Below are 18,596 nucleotides of genomic sequence, written 5' to 3' on the forward strand. Positions count from 1 at the left end.
TTCACAGCCTCTCTGTTCCTCCCCTGCTCTTAAGACTTTTTCATTTGATATGGGCAAATTGTGAAGATTTTTCAGGAGGAAAAAAGTGAAAACCAGCAAGCCAGGAATGTATTAAGTTGGCTTCTGCACTTCAATAGAGCAGACCTCTTCAAGCACCTTCTTCTAACAAGTGACAATACCAACCATTGTTATGAGCCACCTCAAAGGAGGAATAGGAGCGTGTTTCTTCACAGACACACTGTGGCGTATCTACAGAAAGTACGAGCAGGCCTTCACTTTTATGCAAGGTTACGGAGGGAAGAGTGCTTCTGTAGCTGTAAGCTGTTTTCCTTCATCTGAGGTCTCCCATTCTATTTCTTCCAGCTTAAGTCCTTGTCTCTGTCCTTTTCCCTAGTAAGACTCAGCACTTACATAAAAATAGATAAATTAAATGGATCTTCACTGCTTCAGCAAAGATCTGATGTGGGGAAAAAAAGTGTGCCTATGAAAAATGGAAGGAAATACAAGCTGGGTTGGCAAAAGGCACAGTACAGCTGTCTGTAGAGGAATGAGGTGTAGAAGGGGAAGAAGTGAATCACAGGAGCAACTTCAATTCCCTTTATGTTCATTTTCCTGTTTTTGTGGGCAGTATAGGTATTTTACATTATTGCTCAAATGCAGATGAAGTAGGAGGCAGAAAAGAATGTGGGAGAAGAGGGACAGTACTAAAAGAAATTTGAATATTTGTAAGAGAGAGAAAAAGCCAGTTTCAAAACTAACTTTGCTCTCCCACTGGCTAGCAGACACTGAACAGAAATAGGTAGTATTTAGAATCAGAGGGCTTTGCTTTCAGCTGGGAAACAAAAGCTATGCTATTACCTTGAATACTACCTTCAATAACCAACTAAAATCATATTTATGTGTCTATTAGCAAGAAGCTCTTTAAGAGGAATACAAAGCCAACTTAACAGTGAAACCTGTCCAAACAGGTTATTAATGTCCCATTGCTCTTGGAGCCCACGAGACTGCAGCAGAGGAGCTGAGACAAGGATGATCTCTGAGAATTCACGTAGAGGCTACCAGCACAGCCACAGGCTGCTGCTACAGGAGTGCTTAGGACAGCTATATCACCCTCATTAGATGCCAAAAGAGTCACAGGACAGAGCAATAAAACAGAGTCAAACACTTGCAGATGGCAGAGGAAAAAAAAATGTTCAAAGATAGCAAGGCATTCGTCTATGCAAGTTGGATCTGTTTTTACAGAAGGAATCCCTGACTACTCTCCAAGCCTGCTGTGGAAGTAAACAATGATAATACATAATACAAAAATGAAGAGCAGCAGGGCAGAATAAACGTAGTGAGATTAAGAGCCAAACAACATCTGCAACTAAGTACAGGCCATCTTATATCATCTCCTGCTACTGCTTGACATTCCCCACTCCTCCTCCCTCCTGCTATTTGAAGGCATAGAAGTTTTATCTGGTGAAGTGTTAAATCTCCTATATACTAAAGAAACTACTTTTGTGTGCCAAGGTACTATTCTGACAACTCTGTTCAGCACATCGTACTAAAGTCAGGAAAAAAGGTTCCCAGAGCACACGTTTTCTTTAAGAACTAACTCCGGTTCCCAAAATAGATTTAAGCTGCTACATCAACTCAATGTTAACGTCAGGAAGAATTGTCTTTATTGGTCTACTCCACATGCCATTTGGTATGATGCTGGTGACAGCAATGAACTTTAGCAAAAAAAAGTACAGCTGTTCATCTCCTGTATAAAGACTAAAAAGGCAGAGCATTTTGCCTGTATTTTGGTGCCATGCAAATTTATAACCAACAAGCTGACTGAGAACTATGTTTTAGGTTTTGTCACATTTCAACACAAATACTTTGTAGTATCAAGAGTTAAACATGTAACTGAAAAAGTTGAATTCTATCCAATAACTAATAATCCTTACATATTAGGCCGATAAAAAAGGCACTTTATCCCAGAAAGCACTCAGCAAAATAGATACAGTATTCTTGGCCAGAAACTTTAGAGGTCTCCTTGCATCCTAATCTTTGCAAGACACTTTGGTCCACATACATTCCAGATACTGAAAACACCTACATACAGACAAGAGTTGTGAGGAATAGCTGGCTAAAAGCTTCAACTCCCCCAAAGTAGTGAGCTTGCTAGGTACAACTTATTTTAAATCTGCAGAAGCTGGCAGCTGTCCTCATCTGTCAGGAAAGGAGTCCACAATACACAGGTACTCTCTTTACTCCAAACTTGATCACAGAGCAAAATGCCTGGAGACCACAGAACCTGCAAGATTCAGTCTTAATCCTTCTCTACTGCATGAATGAATTATACATGTAGGGCAGATAAGGTACATACTTGATGCTACTAAAATTAGCACTCAAGTAGTATGGTACTAAACAGTTATCAGAGATGAATATCACCTTCCCGGACCCAGAACAGTTGTACAATTTATTTTTCACTCCTGTGGTCACCCAAGAGAAAGGCTCCAGCACTTCAAGTGATCAGTATCTTAGAGCCATTATACAATGAATTGAATTCATTCACAGGAAAGGGGACACTAGCTCATTGATGCTCCTTGCAGGGGACTTCTGTCATTACACAGGGGCTTTTCAGCACCAAGACTCCAGGGCACAGGCTGCCATGATTAGCTGCCAAGTCACAGCTCTGATATTCCTTTGTACAGGTGTAGCAGCTACCAAGATTCAGCTTGCACTGGCATTGCCATGAGGAGTAACTGCTAACAGCTTGACACCACTGTTAGCTTGTGCGTAACATCCTTTGCAAGGACCTCAGCAGACAATGTCTCCATGTAGCACCTCTGTCAGTGCTACCTCTTAAGAGCTTGGAAGAGTAGTTGAGTATTTTTAGCCACTGTCAATCTTAACTTAGGTACCCAGCTGGACTCCTATGAAAGGAGACCTGTTCAGTCCAGTATCATGCAGAGTATTAGTCTCAAGTACAAACCTCAGTCACCTGGCAGGTCAGTACTGTCTTAGCAGTCTGGGGTACTACTGAAATAACTTCAGAAATACTTCACGTTCTGGCTGGCAGTAGTAGTGTAGCTCACTAAAGCTTCCAACTTAGGGAGGTGCTCTATTTTACTTCAGTGCTAACATAATAATGGAGACCAATACTTCAATTGCTTAATTTTTTATTTTATTTTTTCCCTTTCTCTGCATTTAAGATTTACAGTTGTTTCTTAAAGAGCATTCATAACTGTAACCTCTGAGAGGTAACAGACAAGATTGTTCCAATCAGACATACAAAATTACTTAGGTTTACAAATTTTTGGCAATCATAGCAACCCGTTTTTTCCTATTGCCATTGCCCCAATCATTGAAAAAGACAGTGTACAATAATTTACATTTGAAGTATTTCAAAGTGCTTGATAGTGATTTTCCAATAATAGTATTTACAAGTGGCCTATACACATATGTACAGGTGTTACAAGTTGTGGCTGGAATATGGCTTTCTATGGAAAGTGCTTTATATTTGGTCAGCGGTGTTACTGACTGACCAATCCAAGGGTTACTGATAAAACGGTAACCACTAAAAGCTGAATTGTTGTGGACAGGTATTTACAGAGTTTGTTGTTAAGCTGCATAAAATAGCTATTTACATAAGTGTTCCATACATACAGAAAGTATCTTCTTTCTTCCAAGAATGGAGGAAGTTTTTCAGCCACAAACCTGGTTACTATCCCCAAAGAGTGTAAAACACAAGTAAACTGGAAGCGATTGCTGATTCAGTCCTCACACCATATCATCATCTGTGCTTACAACAGATATCTGTATAAAATAAGTAAAAGTTAGCTAAAATTGTGCTAGTAAACATACAAAACAATGCATATCATCACTACACTGCAGTTTGAAACGGGCTAGTTCTGCAGGCTACTGACCACATTCAGCACAGATTACTCCATCCCAGGTACAGGACAGTAGTTGCCTACTACAACTTTAACCTTGATTAAAGGACAAGTTCTCAGCTGATTCAGCCCAGTGGTTTGGCTGCAGCCAGCAGCTTTCAAGAGCAGAGATCTCTCCTCAAGTCAGATATAATTTGACAGTCTATGTCTACTCTGAGGATTAAACTGGAGCCTCACACATGTCAATACGTTTACTTACTGCAGGGTAGGTGTGTCCTACTGAACCGCTGTGTCTTCCAATATCAATTGTGACGTCCTCTTCTGTAGTTTTCAGGTAGACAGGATTATCAAAATTCATGCTCTTCATGTTCTTGCGCTGCCAGTTACGCCACACGAAGTAGCCAGCCACTGCAGCCATCACCAGCAATACTTTAGGGAAAGAAACAGATTGCAAGTATGGAGTAGGGTCAAGTCAAGCTCCTGACTAAGAGTGGCTTGTCCCACCACAATGGGTCCCAAAGACTAGTGAATGCTCTACTCACAGACAGGAAGAACAGTCCAAGCTGCTGATGTTCCTCCAGCTGCAGCTACTTCAGATGTTGTACCACTGATGTTGAATTCTGCATGAGAATTTGAAGTAGTGAGCTTGCTTACTGACAGGCTGGCAGACTTCATCAGATGCAAGTGCTTCCCAAGCCCAGAAGCTGCTATCATGTTTTAGCTTCTCAGTAACACACTGCAAGAACAGCCTAACAGGCTTCATCCTATATTAGTATAAAGCTTTTTTTATTGCTTGCCTCCTCTGAGCACTCCTGGGATTTCATGGAACCTATAGGCTCCACACTGTCCTAAGTGACCTAATTGTGTTTTCACATGGTCCATCTGTTCTACTTGTAGTACACACATGACCTGTCCTGTGTTCTCTAATTGCATGCAAAGGAGAAGACTTCAAGTTAGGCTAGTGCGCCAGTTTGCATTTAGTTTCTCTAATGTTTAGCAGTCAGTTATTAGGACCAGTACCTCCAGGAACTATTTCAACAGTTGGAGATTTTTCTGTTGTGCTGGTATCTTTAGCCTCAGTGTAAGCCACAGCTGTTCCAGTACCTGAAACTAATTATAGATCAAGACTCCAGTTAATCCTGAAGTTCTGCAATGGCTTAGCTATGAGAGCCATGGTAGCGAACGTTTAGCAGATGATCATGCAGCTTGTTAGCTTTATTGGAAACACTGACACTAGCTCTAGCACACCCTCAGCTGAGGGTTTTTGATCAAAAAGAATTCCAAAAACAACATTAGACAGTTAATCAGGCATGAATTATATGTACTTAGAGTCATGACAACAGTTAAGTCACCCCATCCCTCACTTCAGGTTTTCTGAGTGAGATTTTAGTACCACAAGTTTACTGGTTAGGTACAGTCTTTGATACCTATAGCAACCCTTTACAGCAGCCACTGAGGACAGGATCCTTCCATTCAGTGCTCTACCTGTGGCAGTCAGAATCAACATGCAATATAGTAAGTAGCACCCTGGAGTTTCTAGTTCCACTTCACTGGACAAACAAGTCTACCATATAGTCAGTGCTCAGGGCAGTAGAAGCAGCATGTTTGCTTGGACCACAAAGGGAAGTCCAAACAAACTTCCTTGGCCAGCAAGATTAGCCTATCAAGTTTTCAACACTGTGTATTTATACACTGTAGAGCCATGTTAGTTTATAGCCCTTGTTTTATAAGAAAGGGGCTCAGTATGTTTTGTGCATGCTGTCTGCAAAAAGCCATGGAGGTACAAGGTCTTGTTGCAAATGATGATGATGCAGAAGCCAAGCATGGACTTTGAACAGCACCTGCAGACTTTGAGGGCCAGTTTAATGCATGCTACAAGACCACCCTCTCCAAGATTAATTACATAATCTTAACTCATGCAAAGCTGTCAGCCTATACTGACATATTTGCCTCCAACAGGTTCAGTACCCCTCATCCTTCACTGTCCATCCTGGAAAAAGATTTCAGTCATGTTACCATACCTGTGCATCTCAAACCATCCTCCTGCAGGGAGTATCCAACAGGACATGCACAAGTATACTTTGGAGAGTGTTCATTTATCTGAGGAGCAGGCAGGCACAGGTAGCTACAGCCTCCATTTGCCATGTTCTCTTCACACCAGTTCCTGCCTGTTGGTACAGCAATTGGCAGGAGTGAGCCTTCATACTCCAGGTGTATAGCATAGTTATTTGCTCAATAATTGCACTAGTAGTTACTTGTCTCTGCAGGTTATAGATTTGCACCTGCTCTGCCTAAGAAAAAACAATTGCAACTACACCTTTTCTCAACCCCAGTGAGGGTGCCTCTATTAGAAGCTCTAAGCACTCTAAGTGGAAGTGAAGTAGACAGCTATATAAGGGAGGGATACCATTTGCCACCACCCAAGCAGGGCAGGCTTCTTACAGAGTATGCACTGACATAACTATAAACTGTATTAGAGTTACCTGAAGGTTGAACAAGTTCATGATACACAATGATGTCCTGTGCATCATTGAGGTTGTTCACGAGGGTAACCAATTCAGATCCAGTAAATTTGTTGGCACCATAGACTGCCTCATTCTCTCCATCAATCCAGTACACACGGTCCTAGAAGACAGTCATTGCATCCCATTACCTCTGTGCTGCTATCAGCACCATAATTGCTAGCAAGAAGAGGATCTTTGACAATTACCACAGGAAGTCATTCTTACCTCAAATATTGTTAGAGCAAGAGGATGAGGAAGGAACATATGGGATTTCAGCACAATTCTGCGGTCCTGGCCATTCAAGTCCACGCTTGATAGCATATGTAGTTTAGAATCAAGCCAGTACAGACGGCTTTTTACAAGATCTAGGAGGAAAAAAAACCCCAAACATATTTACTGTCTACATGGAGAAAACCTCCAAGGCCTCCCACAAAAGTTGAGACACCCACAGGTTCAAGAAGTAGTTTCTAGTTTCTTACCATACTGGGATACAGAAGGCTGCTGCAGTGCTGCCTAAGTGGCCTGTGCCTCAACTATAATATAGAGCAGTGCAAGTAAAGTTACCATTTCAGTATCTGAGAAGTGCTATCTGTGCCTGTTGCAGTGTCTCCAGGTATGCATCAACTTCCCATTCTCAGAAGATAGTTCTCTGAAGGATGACCTTGGCTTTTGTAGCAAAAAAATTCCTAAAGCTCCAGAATACCTCTGGCAGATACAAATTCAACATACCTAGAGCAATTCCATTAGGCCACTGGATTTCTGTTGTCACAAGCTGGTGTCTGTCAAATCCATTCATTCCTGCTTTTTCAATTTTTGCTGGCTCACCCCAGTCTGACCAGTACATAAAGCTGTGAAACAGAATTTATGTTGTATGATGCACTATAGTACTGTGTAGTATCACTCTTAATTATGACCAATAACTAACAAAGGCTAAGTCAGTTATCAGGACATAGAGCAGCTGGTTGGTCCACTCTTTTAGGAGAACCAGGACAAATACTCACCCAGAGAGAGGATCTACAGCAATAGAAGCTGGCTCTCTAAGCTCAGAGAGAAACAAAACCTTTCTTTTTGTGCCATCTAGGCTAGCCACTGAAATGGTCTTTGCAGTTGAGTCAGACCAGTAGATGTTCTTATAAACCCAGTCAACAGCAATTCCTGCAGGGCTGTGTATGTTGTCCAGGATTCTGATGTGAGTTCCAACTTTATCACGGGTATCAACAGAGGCACTGGAAGAAAAGAATTACTTGCTTTCAACCCCTTCCTCCACAGATACTGCCACTTGGCATGCCTCAGCAAATACTGCACACAGATCTCAGGCAGACAATGTAGAAGATGCACTTGTGACTTCACAGAGTGCCTTTTGTACAATTCTAGCAGCAGTTACTAGGAAGTGCAATAAGTATACACATTGCTAGTTGCGGGAACTTGCATCTACTGTACTTTGTCTTTAGAACATCAGGAATCTAGTTCTCATCACCAGAGCCTAGAGAGGTATCTTGGGTAAAATGTGGGATGGTTTAGGGGAGCACACTAGGGTTCAGCAGCTGAGTCCACTTACCTGAAGATTGCTTTTTGGCTGAAGTCAGCCCAGTAAAGCTTTTGCTCAGCAATATCAGCATCTAGAGCTACAGTGTTTCTCAGATGCTCTACTAGCTGAATGTATTCTTTCCTCTCAATGCCGATCTTCCTGATATCCCGGCGGTTGGTGAAAATTAGACATGGTTCTTTCCCTGTGAAAAGAGTGTAAGCATTATCTGTACTTCTAGACACGCAGTCACATACTATTCTTTCATGACAAGTTTTAAGAGTCTTCATATTTAGTATTTGCCATTCCACACTTGCTAGTGGGTGCTGACAGAGGTTTTGGCTGGACCATACCTCATCCTTTTCTCCCTCCACAACTTGATGGGGAGGGTCCTCCTGCCCAGGGAGCAGACACAAGCAGTTTAAGTACTGTATCATGGCATTGTTCAAAGTGTTAGGAGTGTTCAGTTAGGAGTGTACAAGTTATACTGGTAACAGCACAATAACTAGTATCAAAACCACAACAGCATAAACAGTACATCACTTGCTACCCCATTTTCAAGTGGGGGGATAGAAGCCTTATGACAATACTCACCCACTGCTTTGCACACCCCAGTAGCAAGATCCATCTGATAGCCACGGCTACATTCACATTTGTAGCCCCCTTTCAGGTTGATACAGATTTGACTACAGATACCAGGGTTCTGGCATTCATCGATATCTGTAAAGACAACAATTGAATTTGTTCTTATCTCGAATACCATCAGTAGGGTCCATGTTAACCTACTTGATACTTGCCTCCACAGGTTCTCCTGTCTATAAGCTCAAACCCAGCTGGACAGTCACATTCATAGCCAATAACGAGATCTCTGCAGATATGAGAGCATCCACCATTGTTCACCAGACATTCATTTATGTCTAGAAGAGAAAAATTGGCCACTTCTGAGACAGCACACATATTTAGTCTTAAAGTCTTAGTCACAGAGTGCTTTACCAGATACCCATCCATTTTCTAATGATGCCTGCCACATCCAATAAACTGCTGTGGTACTTGAAGTCACATGCAAGAGACCCTTCTCAAATCCATACTTGCTCAGCTATCAGCATGTTACTTGTGTTACAAGTTGGCAGCAGCAAAGATGCAGGCTCCTGGAAGTTTCAGCGTTTCTAATGCCTTCAAGTGCCTTCTGGCCACTGAGAAGTCATCCCAATAGCCAGTTTGGCTAGGATAAAACTAGCCTATTGACTAGGTTGCTCTTGGTTGTTTGTTTGCCACCAACGAAGTGCAGATTGGCATTCCAGACTGACATCTGACAGCTCAGAGGCTGTATCCAAGTATCCCTAGTGGTCAGCATTGTGTAATGAGTTTGTTCACTTACTACACTCCTTGAGGGGCTCATCACTCCAGTCCTTGCAGTCTCTCTGCTGGTTACACACTTTATTGATATCTATGCATTCTCCACTTCTGCACTTGAATTTGCCAGGTCCAGAGCACTGAATAACTGAGATAATGAAGATTGTGAGGGCGACTACCAGCTTCAACAGATATTCTGCAAAGACTTTATTCTTGCTTAGTTCCACATTTACCATTGTTACAACTTGCTTCATCAGTGCCATCCAGACAGTCTCTCACACCATTGCACTGCCTACTCCCATGGATGCAGTTCCCATCTTCACATCTGAACTGGTCGGGTCTGCAGGTCCGAGAAGCTGAGGACACAGCCATTACAGACTTAAACTCCTGAGGTCTGCTGAAGGAAAGAAAATAGAACAGGAGCCAACCAGCACCTCCTAGAGAAGGACCAAGTTAACTTACGGCAGTTGATTTCATCACTTCCATCCTTGCAGTCAGGATCTCCATCACAGCGCCACTTTTTGTGGATACATTCACCTGAGCCGCATTGCACCTCACTGGCAGAGCACTTCACAGGAGGTGCAGGCTGGCGGCCACATTGCTCTAGAGATTCATCTGAGTGGTCAGGGCAGTCAGCATCATCATCACACACCCAGCTGATGGGGATGCAAGTGGAGCTCTTGCACTGGAACTCATGAACTCCACAGGTAGGAGGTGCACACTCCAGCTCATCACTGCCATCGCTGCAGTCATCTTGACCATTGCAGACAAAGCTCTTCGAAATACACTGCCCACTGTTGCATGTGAACTCTGCTGGACTACAAGTCACATTGCCTGGAGTAACAGGAGTAAGAGAGATTAGCAGATTATCACAAGAAGGCAGACTTTTGTATAAAGGTGTTTTGCTTTGCAGGTTCTTCATCAGCTGTTAGCTGACAGAAGATCACCATCCTGTATAAGGCTCTAGAAGAACCTAACTGACCACCTACAGGACACTTTGGCCCCACACAGACTGTCCTCCCTGACTTTAGGTGTTATGAATGAGGCATCAGTTTTGAGCTACTGAGTGAAAATAACCTCCTTCTGAGGCAGCTAGGCTGTTCTGCTTCAGAGTGCAAGCCCTTCAGAAAGCAGGCTCAAACCCTGTGAACCAGAGACAGAAGGTAAGAGAATTGCTAACCCTAGAGTACAAACTAAGATTAAGGTAGCCAGATGGACAGCATGCACTGTAGTTTGAAATTGAAGTGTTTTGTGCTGGTCCCCAGGACAGCAGTGGCCCATTTGCCTGGACCACTGGGGATAACAGATCAAGATCTTGCACGAGTTGATCCTGTGGTATTAAGCACACCCACACAACTTACAGCAGTACAAATTATGCTGGTTTAATAGCAGTGTAGCTAGCAGCTCAGTATGCCTAGGCTGATAAAACTATCAGCTTCATTAGAAATGCTGTCTGTACATTTACATGTCAGATTAAGGCATCTGCTTGCTGAGTAAGGCAGCAACGCAGCAGAAGTCTGGAGGTCTGTGTCTCATTAGCCCATCCAGGTGAGGTGGCTTTGATGGAAGCCAGCCCTGTGGGTTTAGTTATAGCAAAATTGTCTCAGGACATCTCAGACAATTCATACATACAGAAGTTCATTAGAACAAGCCAGGAGTGCTGCACTCTAATGCTGGCAGTGGCAGCTTCACTTGCTTACTGGCCTGAAGCTGCCCCCTTGACACCTGAAACCTAGCTTCCCTAGTCTGCGCTTTCAGACAAGCGCACAGAATACTCCAGGAGAGGGCTATAAAGCAGATCAGCTGTGCCCTTGGCTACAAGTCATTACTACATTTTTAGGAGACCATTTGTTAATATAAGCAGCAACTAGAGTTACCTGTTGAGAAACTCTGCAGAGAACAAGTTCTGATAGGTTGCCTGACATGTGACTAAGCCTATGGCTACTGCCAAAACCAGCCAGAGGCCAAAGATAGATATTGAATAGCCTATATTGCTGTAGTTCTTAACTTAGCAGGATAGAGGAGTGTTAGAACAAGTTTGTTCTGTTAAGCAGGCTGCAATACAAGATGAATGTAGATTTAAGGAGATATTGATACTATGAGAAATTTATCTTCCCAGGTATACTGCCCAGCTAGCTCCTTTCCAGGCAAGTCAATTTCAAATAGAGTTATGCAGCCACCATTTCTTCCCTTACCACAATTCTCTTCATCTTCTCCACTGTCACAGTCTTTTTCACCGTCACATTTCCAGGACACTGGGATACACTGGGTTGACTGAGGACCACAGCTGATTTCATTTACCCGGCATGTTCTCATATCTATTGAAAAAAGTTTAAGTTCAATTTAAGAGTTCTGAAATTTAAGAGCTACTGATCTTGGGTTTTAGCAGTTGTCCTGAAAGTTGAGACTGAAAGGCTTCAGCTCTGGACAAAGTTGCAGTTAAACAGATGCCAGCATCCATCTAAGTTGATGGCTCTGTCATGGAAGAGGTTACGCTAGTTTGCAGTGTTCAGTAAGAGAGAGGCTTCCAGCTCTAATAGATTAGTATTTTAAGAGTATCTTTGTAGTGGTAGTTTTGTGATTGCACACCAGTTACGCTGTAGAAGCTTGAGCTATAACATGTAGTAGTAGGCAGGAGTAATGCCAAAGTGCAGTAGGACTTGGGACTGAAGTATTCCTCAGTGTGGTTCCTATTGATATAAAGAAATGAAGCTTCACAGATCTATATTCCTTGATTAGTTACCACACTCAAGGCTGTGTTTGCTAACTGCAAGACCTCACAGTCAAGCCTCTGCACTTCTGCTTCCCACCCCCCAACATGTAGTCAGTCACAGTTCTTACACTAGCTCTGGTTATCTTGCAAAGTAGTTGTCTTGGAGGACAGTGATCACTTGGCGAACAAGCCACAGTAATGGTCAGGCTTGCCATGTTGTACTTGCTGCTTCTGACTGCCAGTAAAACCTTGTACTTGCTATACGTTACCAGGTACAAGTGCAGAGTCCCCACTCAGTTCTGCATCTTTTTAAGTAGTAAAAAGTCTTGTCAAGACCTTGATGTGGCCAAAGCCAAGCTAGCACTTAGGAAGGTGCTCTCCAAGACAAGAAGTTCATCCTTCCTTTAGGAGGAGAGCCTGGTTGCAAGCAGGCAAGAAGTCAAAATGCTAGTCCCCGCAGGCTTGCCTGCACTGACAAGCCAGGCTCACTTACGGCACAGTTCAGCACTCTCGTCAGACCCATCCTCACAGTCCGGATCGCCATCACACTGCCATCTGTTAGGCACACATTGACCACTGATGCACACAAAATCAGATTCAGCACACGTTTTCTTCACTGCAAGGGAGAAGGACAGCCACTTGTTTAGAGATCAGAGCTTAGCTTGTTTGTTGCAGCTAGACATAAGCTGCCTTGCCCTAGGAAAGTGATGCAATATCCTTAGTTCTCAGGTGTCATCTTCCACCAGCCTAATGACAGTGCTGTTTAACATTTCCTAGAGAGTTATACTGCGCACGGAGGAACATTTATCTTCCTGTAAGCAGACACTGAAGGACTGCTATTGTTAAGGGAGACTATGCTGCTAGAATAGCTGCTGCTTTGAACACATTTGAGTTAAAATAAGGTCTCTTGATATTAATATTCAGATTTTTGAACTCCAAGTTTATTATCAAGGCATGTGATTTGTCATTACAGAAATATGGTACTACATAACCCCAAAGTAACAGTCTAGGTCTGCTTGAGCAGACTGGCAGTTCAGCCCCACTGGTGTTGGCTATTGAGTCCGTTTTGCCTTGTCTCTAAGTACATCTAGTCATCCATCTTGGCTTCCATCTGCTTAAAGCAAGAGTTGGCAGCCAAAGCTAGAAAGTGTTTATAGGAGACTCAGCAGAATCACTTTCACACATAATACAGGGCATTTAACCATGGAATAGCCAACAGGTAAGTGCTAATAGCAAAGTTTCTACTATGTCTTCAAGCAACAACTGAGAACAGGCTTGCATTCTGCTCTTCACAGTCACCACCCTCACAAATAAGAGGGTTTGGTCATGAGCTTTTCTCTCAGTCACCAATTCTAGGAGACTTTCATAGCACTCAGGAAAATTCAGTTACCTCAGATGGATACAAGGCATCAAGATAGTTAGTCCCCCAGTTGTTCTAGGGAATTTGTCCTCTATTCTGTATTGACTGTCAGAAGTGCTGGACAGGATAAGCATCTCTCTGACTATCCACTGTTAAGCCCCCCCCGCCCCCAGCTGGCAAGTACTACTACAGAGGTATTATTTGATTACTTACCACAAGCACTCTCATCACTGCCATCTGAACAATCTTCATCACCATCACATTTCCAGAGTAAAGGAATACAGCGGCCATTACTACATGGGAACTGGGATTCCTCACATTTTGCTCTTGCACCTTCAATGAAAAAAGGAACCTAAGCCCTGATACTGTTTAGCAATACTTTCTTGCTTGCTTTCTTTTACTCTGATCAAGAAGTTACCCAGCTTAATAAACAGCATAACATCAGCATGAAATCAGATCCAAGCTCCAAATCTTTGTAGTCACCTTATTCAACCATGAGACTAGAGCCAGAAGCGTTCCTTCACAATACAAGTGCAGTCCACCTGCCAGACAACAGTAAATCAGCCCCAGTGTTCTTCTTACTGAGTTTTCCTTTTCAAGACGGGGTCAAGTTTGCAAGGCAGAGGGATGTGTGCATACAATGACTTCTGCTGCCTAGCACCTAACAGTGCATTATCAAAACTCTTCAAACTTTAAGCAAACTGGGTTTAAACCTGACTAATTTCAAGCTGGATGAGCATTTCGGTACTCTGCTGCTAACACATTACAGCAGAATCCCCAAGATGTCTGTAACAATAGCTTAGGTATCTCCTCTGTAGTTGAACGACAGGTTTTCATGATTTAAGTTACTCCTCAAACAAGGGCACCCAGAGACATTCCTTAGTATACACAAGTGTGATTACCTATCTGGATCTTGCTTACTAAAGCTAGATCAAATGTGATGTTAAGAGAGCAAGATAATTTATCACTTCCTTCTGGAATCAAGTCTGTTGTCTCACAGCTGATAACAGTCCTGATTTTTTAGTACACTTGAGTAAGGTACTGCTTTCTGCATAGTGCTTAGAGTGCATTTTTCAGAGTATCTTCAGCTCTAAAACAGTATGACCCCATCCCTCAAGGGAACCTACTTTGCCTTGAAGCCGTGTTATAACGGTCACTAAAAGCAGCAGCCTACTTCTTCAGCAGCTAAGCCAGAGCTGTTCCATGTAATGCATGCAGGTAAGTGTGTAAGCTCATGCATTAGTATTGGCTGCACATGTCTACAGCATGATGCAAGACCCCTTCTCCTTTGTTTATTGCATCATTCTGTGGAGGTGCTTTGTCTTGGCATTCCAGGGCTCACAAAGGGCATAAAATTTTAGTAGAACATTACTTGTTATTTTAAACCTTATGTGTAGGCCATGCAAAATGCAAGACAGTTTCCAAGTGGAAGGAAAGTTTAACACAGTTAAAACACAGTTTCTCCAGTGTTTAGCCTGGAGAAGAGGAGGCTCAGAGGTGACCTTATTGCAGTCTACAACTACCTGAAGGGAGGTTGTAGTGAAGTGGGAGGTGGCCTCTTCTCCCAGGCAACTAGCAATAGGACAAGAGGACACAGCCTCAAGCTTTGCCAGGGGAGGTTCAGGTTGGACATTAGGAAGAATTTCTTTTCAGAAAGGGTTATTAGACATTGGAACGGGCTGCCCAGGGAGGTGGTGGAGCCACCATCTCTGGATGTGTTTAAGAAAAGACTGGACATGGCACTTAGTGCCATGGTCTAGTTGACAGGGTGGTGTCAGGGCAACGGTTGGACTCAATGATCCCTGAGGTCTCTTCCAACCTGGTTGATTCTGTGATTCTGTGAAACTATTCAGCCATTTCACATTATATTGGCCAGCCATCAGACACTAGGCAGTGGCAAACTCTGGACAGAGGATAAGCAAGGACAACTGTGCAATTTTACCTGCTGAGTGTCTCATGAAAATTCATACTAGAAGTAAAGGATTTGAAACAGCATCTTATTGAGCTCTGCTAATGTTTTAGCAGTCTTACTGGTTAAGTAAAACGCTAACTCACTTGTCAAAGTGAAGCCATAACAACTCGTCTAATGGGAACTGTGTTCAAAGAGTGCCAAAAACCTGAACATCAGCTCTTGCACACTGTATTTCCATTCCTCCTTTCCTCTTCAAGATGGGAGTTACACCAGCATGCACTCTCTAATAACATGGTTTTCTAAAGGTACTACTACTTGGTCAAGAACTGTCAAACAAGTAGCTTGCCTTGTGCTAGAAGGCACACCCCAGCCAGCACCAGAGGGTGCAGAAGCCACAGCTATCAGCTTGCTCTAAGCCTGACATCACCTTGTTGTCCAGTAACCTCTAACAGAAGTAGCCTTCTGCTTGCAAGCCCTGGTCACATGTTATTCCAGTTATTACTGTACTACCACCTAAAATATGCAACAACTGACCCCTGCTAGTTTTGAGACATTCTCACCCAGGCTTTGAGTGAGAACAGTCAACCTTCCTTTCCCAAAATAGCATACTAGAGATATTAGACTAAGCCTGCCACTCAGGGTATCCCAAAATAACTCCACAGCCCTTAGTTACTCTATTTCAAGCTAGAATAACCAGAAAAGGCTTGCTAAGACTGCCTAGTACATTGACTTAAAAGCATAACATCACTTTGACCAAATGCTACAGGGAAGCTGCACACAAGGCTAAATGAAACAGTAACTGAACTTGGAGTAACAGCTATAACTTCACAATTGCAACCATTACAACAAGCAGTTCCAAGAAGGTATCATTGCTTCTGCAGCTGATACTAAGTGAAATGTCAGAGCAACTACTTTTGTTCGCCCACAAATAAGTAAAGAACTGACAGCACCTAACACCCACACAGGTGCACAAAGGTAAAGGTCATCATCTGTTGCTACTCCTGAAGATGTCTGTCAAACTCTGAAGGCCACTTGGAGTGAGCTTAACTTAAAACAAAGGTTAGTTCCAGACAGTAACTAACTGGGGTCCCGTCTTACACCAAGCACAGTTCTGCAACGCCAGGTAACCATTCTATTTGAAGCAGAGTCATACCTCAGTTGCAGCTTCAGTCAATAGACCATGATTTTTAAATCAGCATCAGTTTAGCACATGAAAAGAAGCTTTGAATTAGTGGCGGTCATACACCACAAGCACCTTCATACCTTTTCTCCTCCTCGGGATGAGGCTTAGGCAAAAGACGTAAAGAACCAGTAACTTCACAGACTGTGATGGCTAACACATACTATTTTACCATTCCTTATGAGACAACTTTTAGTAAGTAGTTACCTAAGCAGGAATGCATGCAGGAGCACAGTTACAATGACTACCCAAGTTAAACTAGCTTTCTCCATACCTCTTCTGTCACTGTTTGCCTCAGCGCCTTAAGCACGTTGTCAGATTTCTTGTCTGGGCAGCCTCAAACATGTGACGCTTGTGTGCTGTCATCTGACACCAAGTCCCAGAAAAGCTTGCAATGGTGATTGGGAAACCCTTTGAGAGCTCATACAGGAACTAGCTTAGACACCCCCCAGACCCTGGCAATTGCAACTATTAGTAGGAGAGCACTGGTGGAGCCACTAACTCAATTTGAGGGAAGAATCAGACTAACTTGGTGGACTACAGTTGCCCTCCACTGTATATCTCATTATGACTACAGTGCACTAGCAGTTTCAGTGCCAGCCAACTTGGTCCTTCATACTACAGCTATTTAATCATGCCTGTTGTAGACCAGACACGGGAGCAATCTGCATGACTGGGAATTGAGAATTGACTAGGCAGACACTTCCCCTCTTCCTCATATGAGGACTGGATGCAACAATCCGCTGGCTGGGCCCTACCTGACAGATTTAGTGTCTGAACTACTGAACACAGTTAGGACTACAAGGTTCAACTACCTTTAAGCATACTTCACCAACACAGCCAAAATCTGAGACTTAGGCCTACTTTAGGGCACTAGTCAGGAGATTAAGAGCCATACAACAATGCAGACATCGATTGCTCACTTCCCACCTAGAAGAGCTGCCTGGACCTCAGTTCCTGAAGGAAGAAAGGAGTCATCCAATTGATTACTACCTCCACTCAAGAGGAAAATATTTTTAATTGACCATCCAACTGGCTTAATGCACAGGTCTCTCTGCCACAGGGGTAACAGCTTCTACACTGAGAGGCAATCCCGGCGCTCGCCACGAGCAGCGCTACTAGCAAGGGCCCGGCCCCACGAAGGGACCCAGCAGTGGTAAGACCTAGCCTTGCCACCAGGTGGAGATATCTTATGGTGGTTACCACTGGCCCTGAGCTACAGCCATGCCAACGCTGCTGGATGCCACAACGCCTAAGCTGCACAGTGGTTTGACAGCACCTCTAACGCCGCAGGCTTTCCGAGGGCTCCTCTTCCTTCCTCCACGACAAAGCCCCAATCCCCCTCGACCCCCGCAGTAAACCCCAGAACACAGACCCTCCCCTCAGCACCAGGCATCACGCAGGAAATCAAACCCTCCCGCGACACCTGGGTCGCTCCCGGGAGAGGTACTCCCCGGGGCGAGGAGGGCCAGCTGGGCAGGGGCTCAGGCCCGTCGCCCCCACCGACCCTGCGCGGTGTGCCGGCGGCCTGAGGCCCGCGGGGAAGGCGGCGCCTCCCCGACAAGAGGGGCGGCGGGGCAGACCCCAGCGGCAGCACCCCCCTGCCCCCGCGGAAGCACGGGCCCGCCCCAGTGGCCCCTCCGCGAAGCCCCGCTCCCCCCTGCACAGCGGGCAAGCAACCTGAGAGCCCGCGAAGTTTTTTTTTTTAAAAAAAAAAAAAAAAAAAAAAAGTGTGGGGAGAAGAAATTATTGCGGGGGGGTGGCGGCGGGAGCAACCCCGCCAGTGCGCGCCCCAGCCCCCCCGGGCCCCGCACTCACCGGCGGCGGCGGCGGCGCGCAGGCAGCTGAGGGCGAGCAGCAGGCACAGGGGCCAACAGCACGGGACCGCCCGCCGCCTCGCACTGAGCCCGGGGCCGCAGCCAGCGGCCGCCGCGGCACTCGGATCTCCACGCTGCCGGTCCGACCGCATCGCCGCACCGGAGAGGAGGAGAGAGGACAGGAGGGCAGCCAGGCACCGCGGTCAGAGAGGCGAGCAGCAGAGAAGGCAGCCGGAGACGTGCACGGGGGGAGGGTGTCCCCGCGGCGCTCTTATACCCGCCGCCCGGCCGCCCTGCGCGGCCGCTGGTGACTCACAGCGCCGCGCCGGGCCCCGGTTGGCTCGCCAGCGCCGCCCGCCCCCGCTT

General features: G+C 44.7%; 1 protein-coding gene across 2 annotated transcripts; it reads right to left on the minus strand.

Annotated features, from left to right (window-relative positions):
* Window positions 1-3,135: 3,135 nt before the first annotated feature.
* VLDLR (very low density lipoprotein receptor) lies at window positions 3,136-18,522 on the minus strand. Of its 2 annotated transcripts, XM_068422422.1 has the most exons (19): window positions 18,232-18,522; window positions 13,535-13,654; window positions 12,455-12,577; window positions 11,444-11,566; window positions 9,711-10,082; window positions 9,482-9,604; window positions 9,274-9,396; window positions 8,693-8,812; window positions 8,490-8,615; window positions 7,929-8,100; window positions 7,372-7,596; window positions 7,100-7,218; window positions 6,596-6,735; window positions 6,350-6,491; window positions 5,888-6,034; window positions 4,887-4,976; window positions 4,409-4,486; window positions 4,126-4,295; window positions 3,136-3,789 (listed from the first exon to the last, which is right to left on the minus strand). In XM_068422422.1, exons 1-19 carry the CDS (start codon window positions 18,380-18,382, stop codon window positions 3,754-3,756), a joined length of 2,700 nt encoding a protein of 899 aa, XP_068278523.1. In that variant the 5' UTR covers window positions 18,383-18,522; the 3' UTR covers window positions 3,136-3,753. The 2 variants fall into 2 exon arrangements, with proteins under 2 accessions (XP_068278523.1, XP_068278524.1); XM_068422423.1 differs by lacking the exon at window positions 4,887-4,976.
* Window positions 18,523-18,596: the final 74 nt, after the last annotated feature.

This window comes from Nyctibius grandis, chromosome Z (genome assembly GCF_013368605.1).
Source record: "Nyctibius grandis isolate bNycGra1 chromosome Z, bNycGra1.pri, whole genome shotgun sequence".
Classification (NCBI taxonomy): Eukaryota; Metazoa; Chordata; class Aves; order Nyctibiiformes; family Nyctibiidae; genus Nyctibius; species Nyctibius grandis.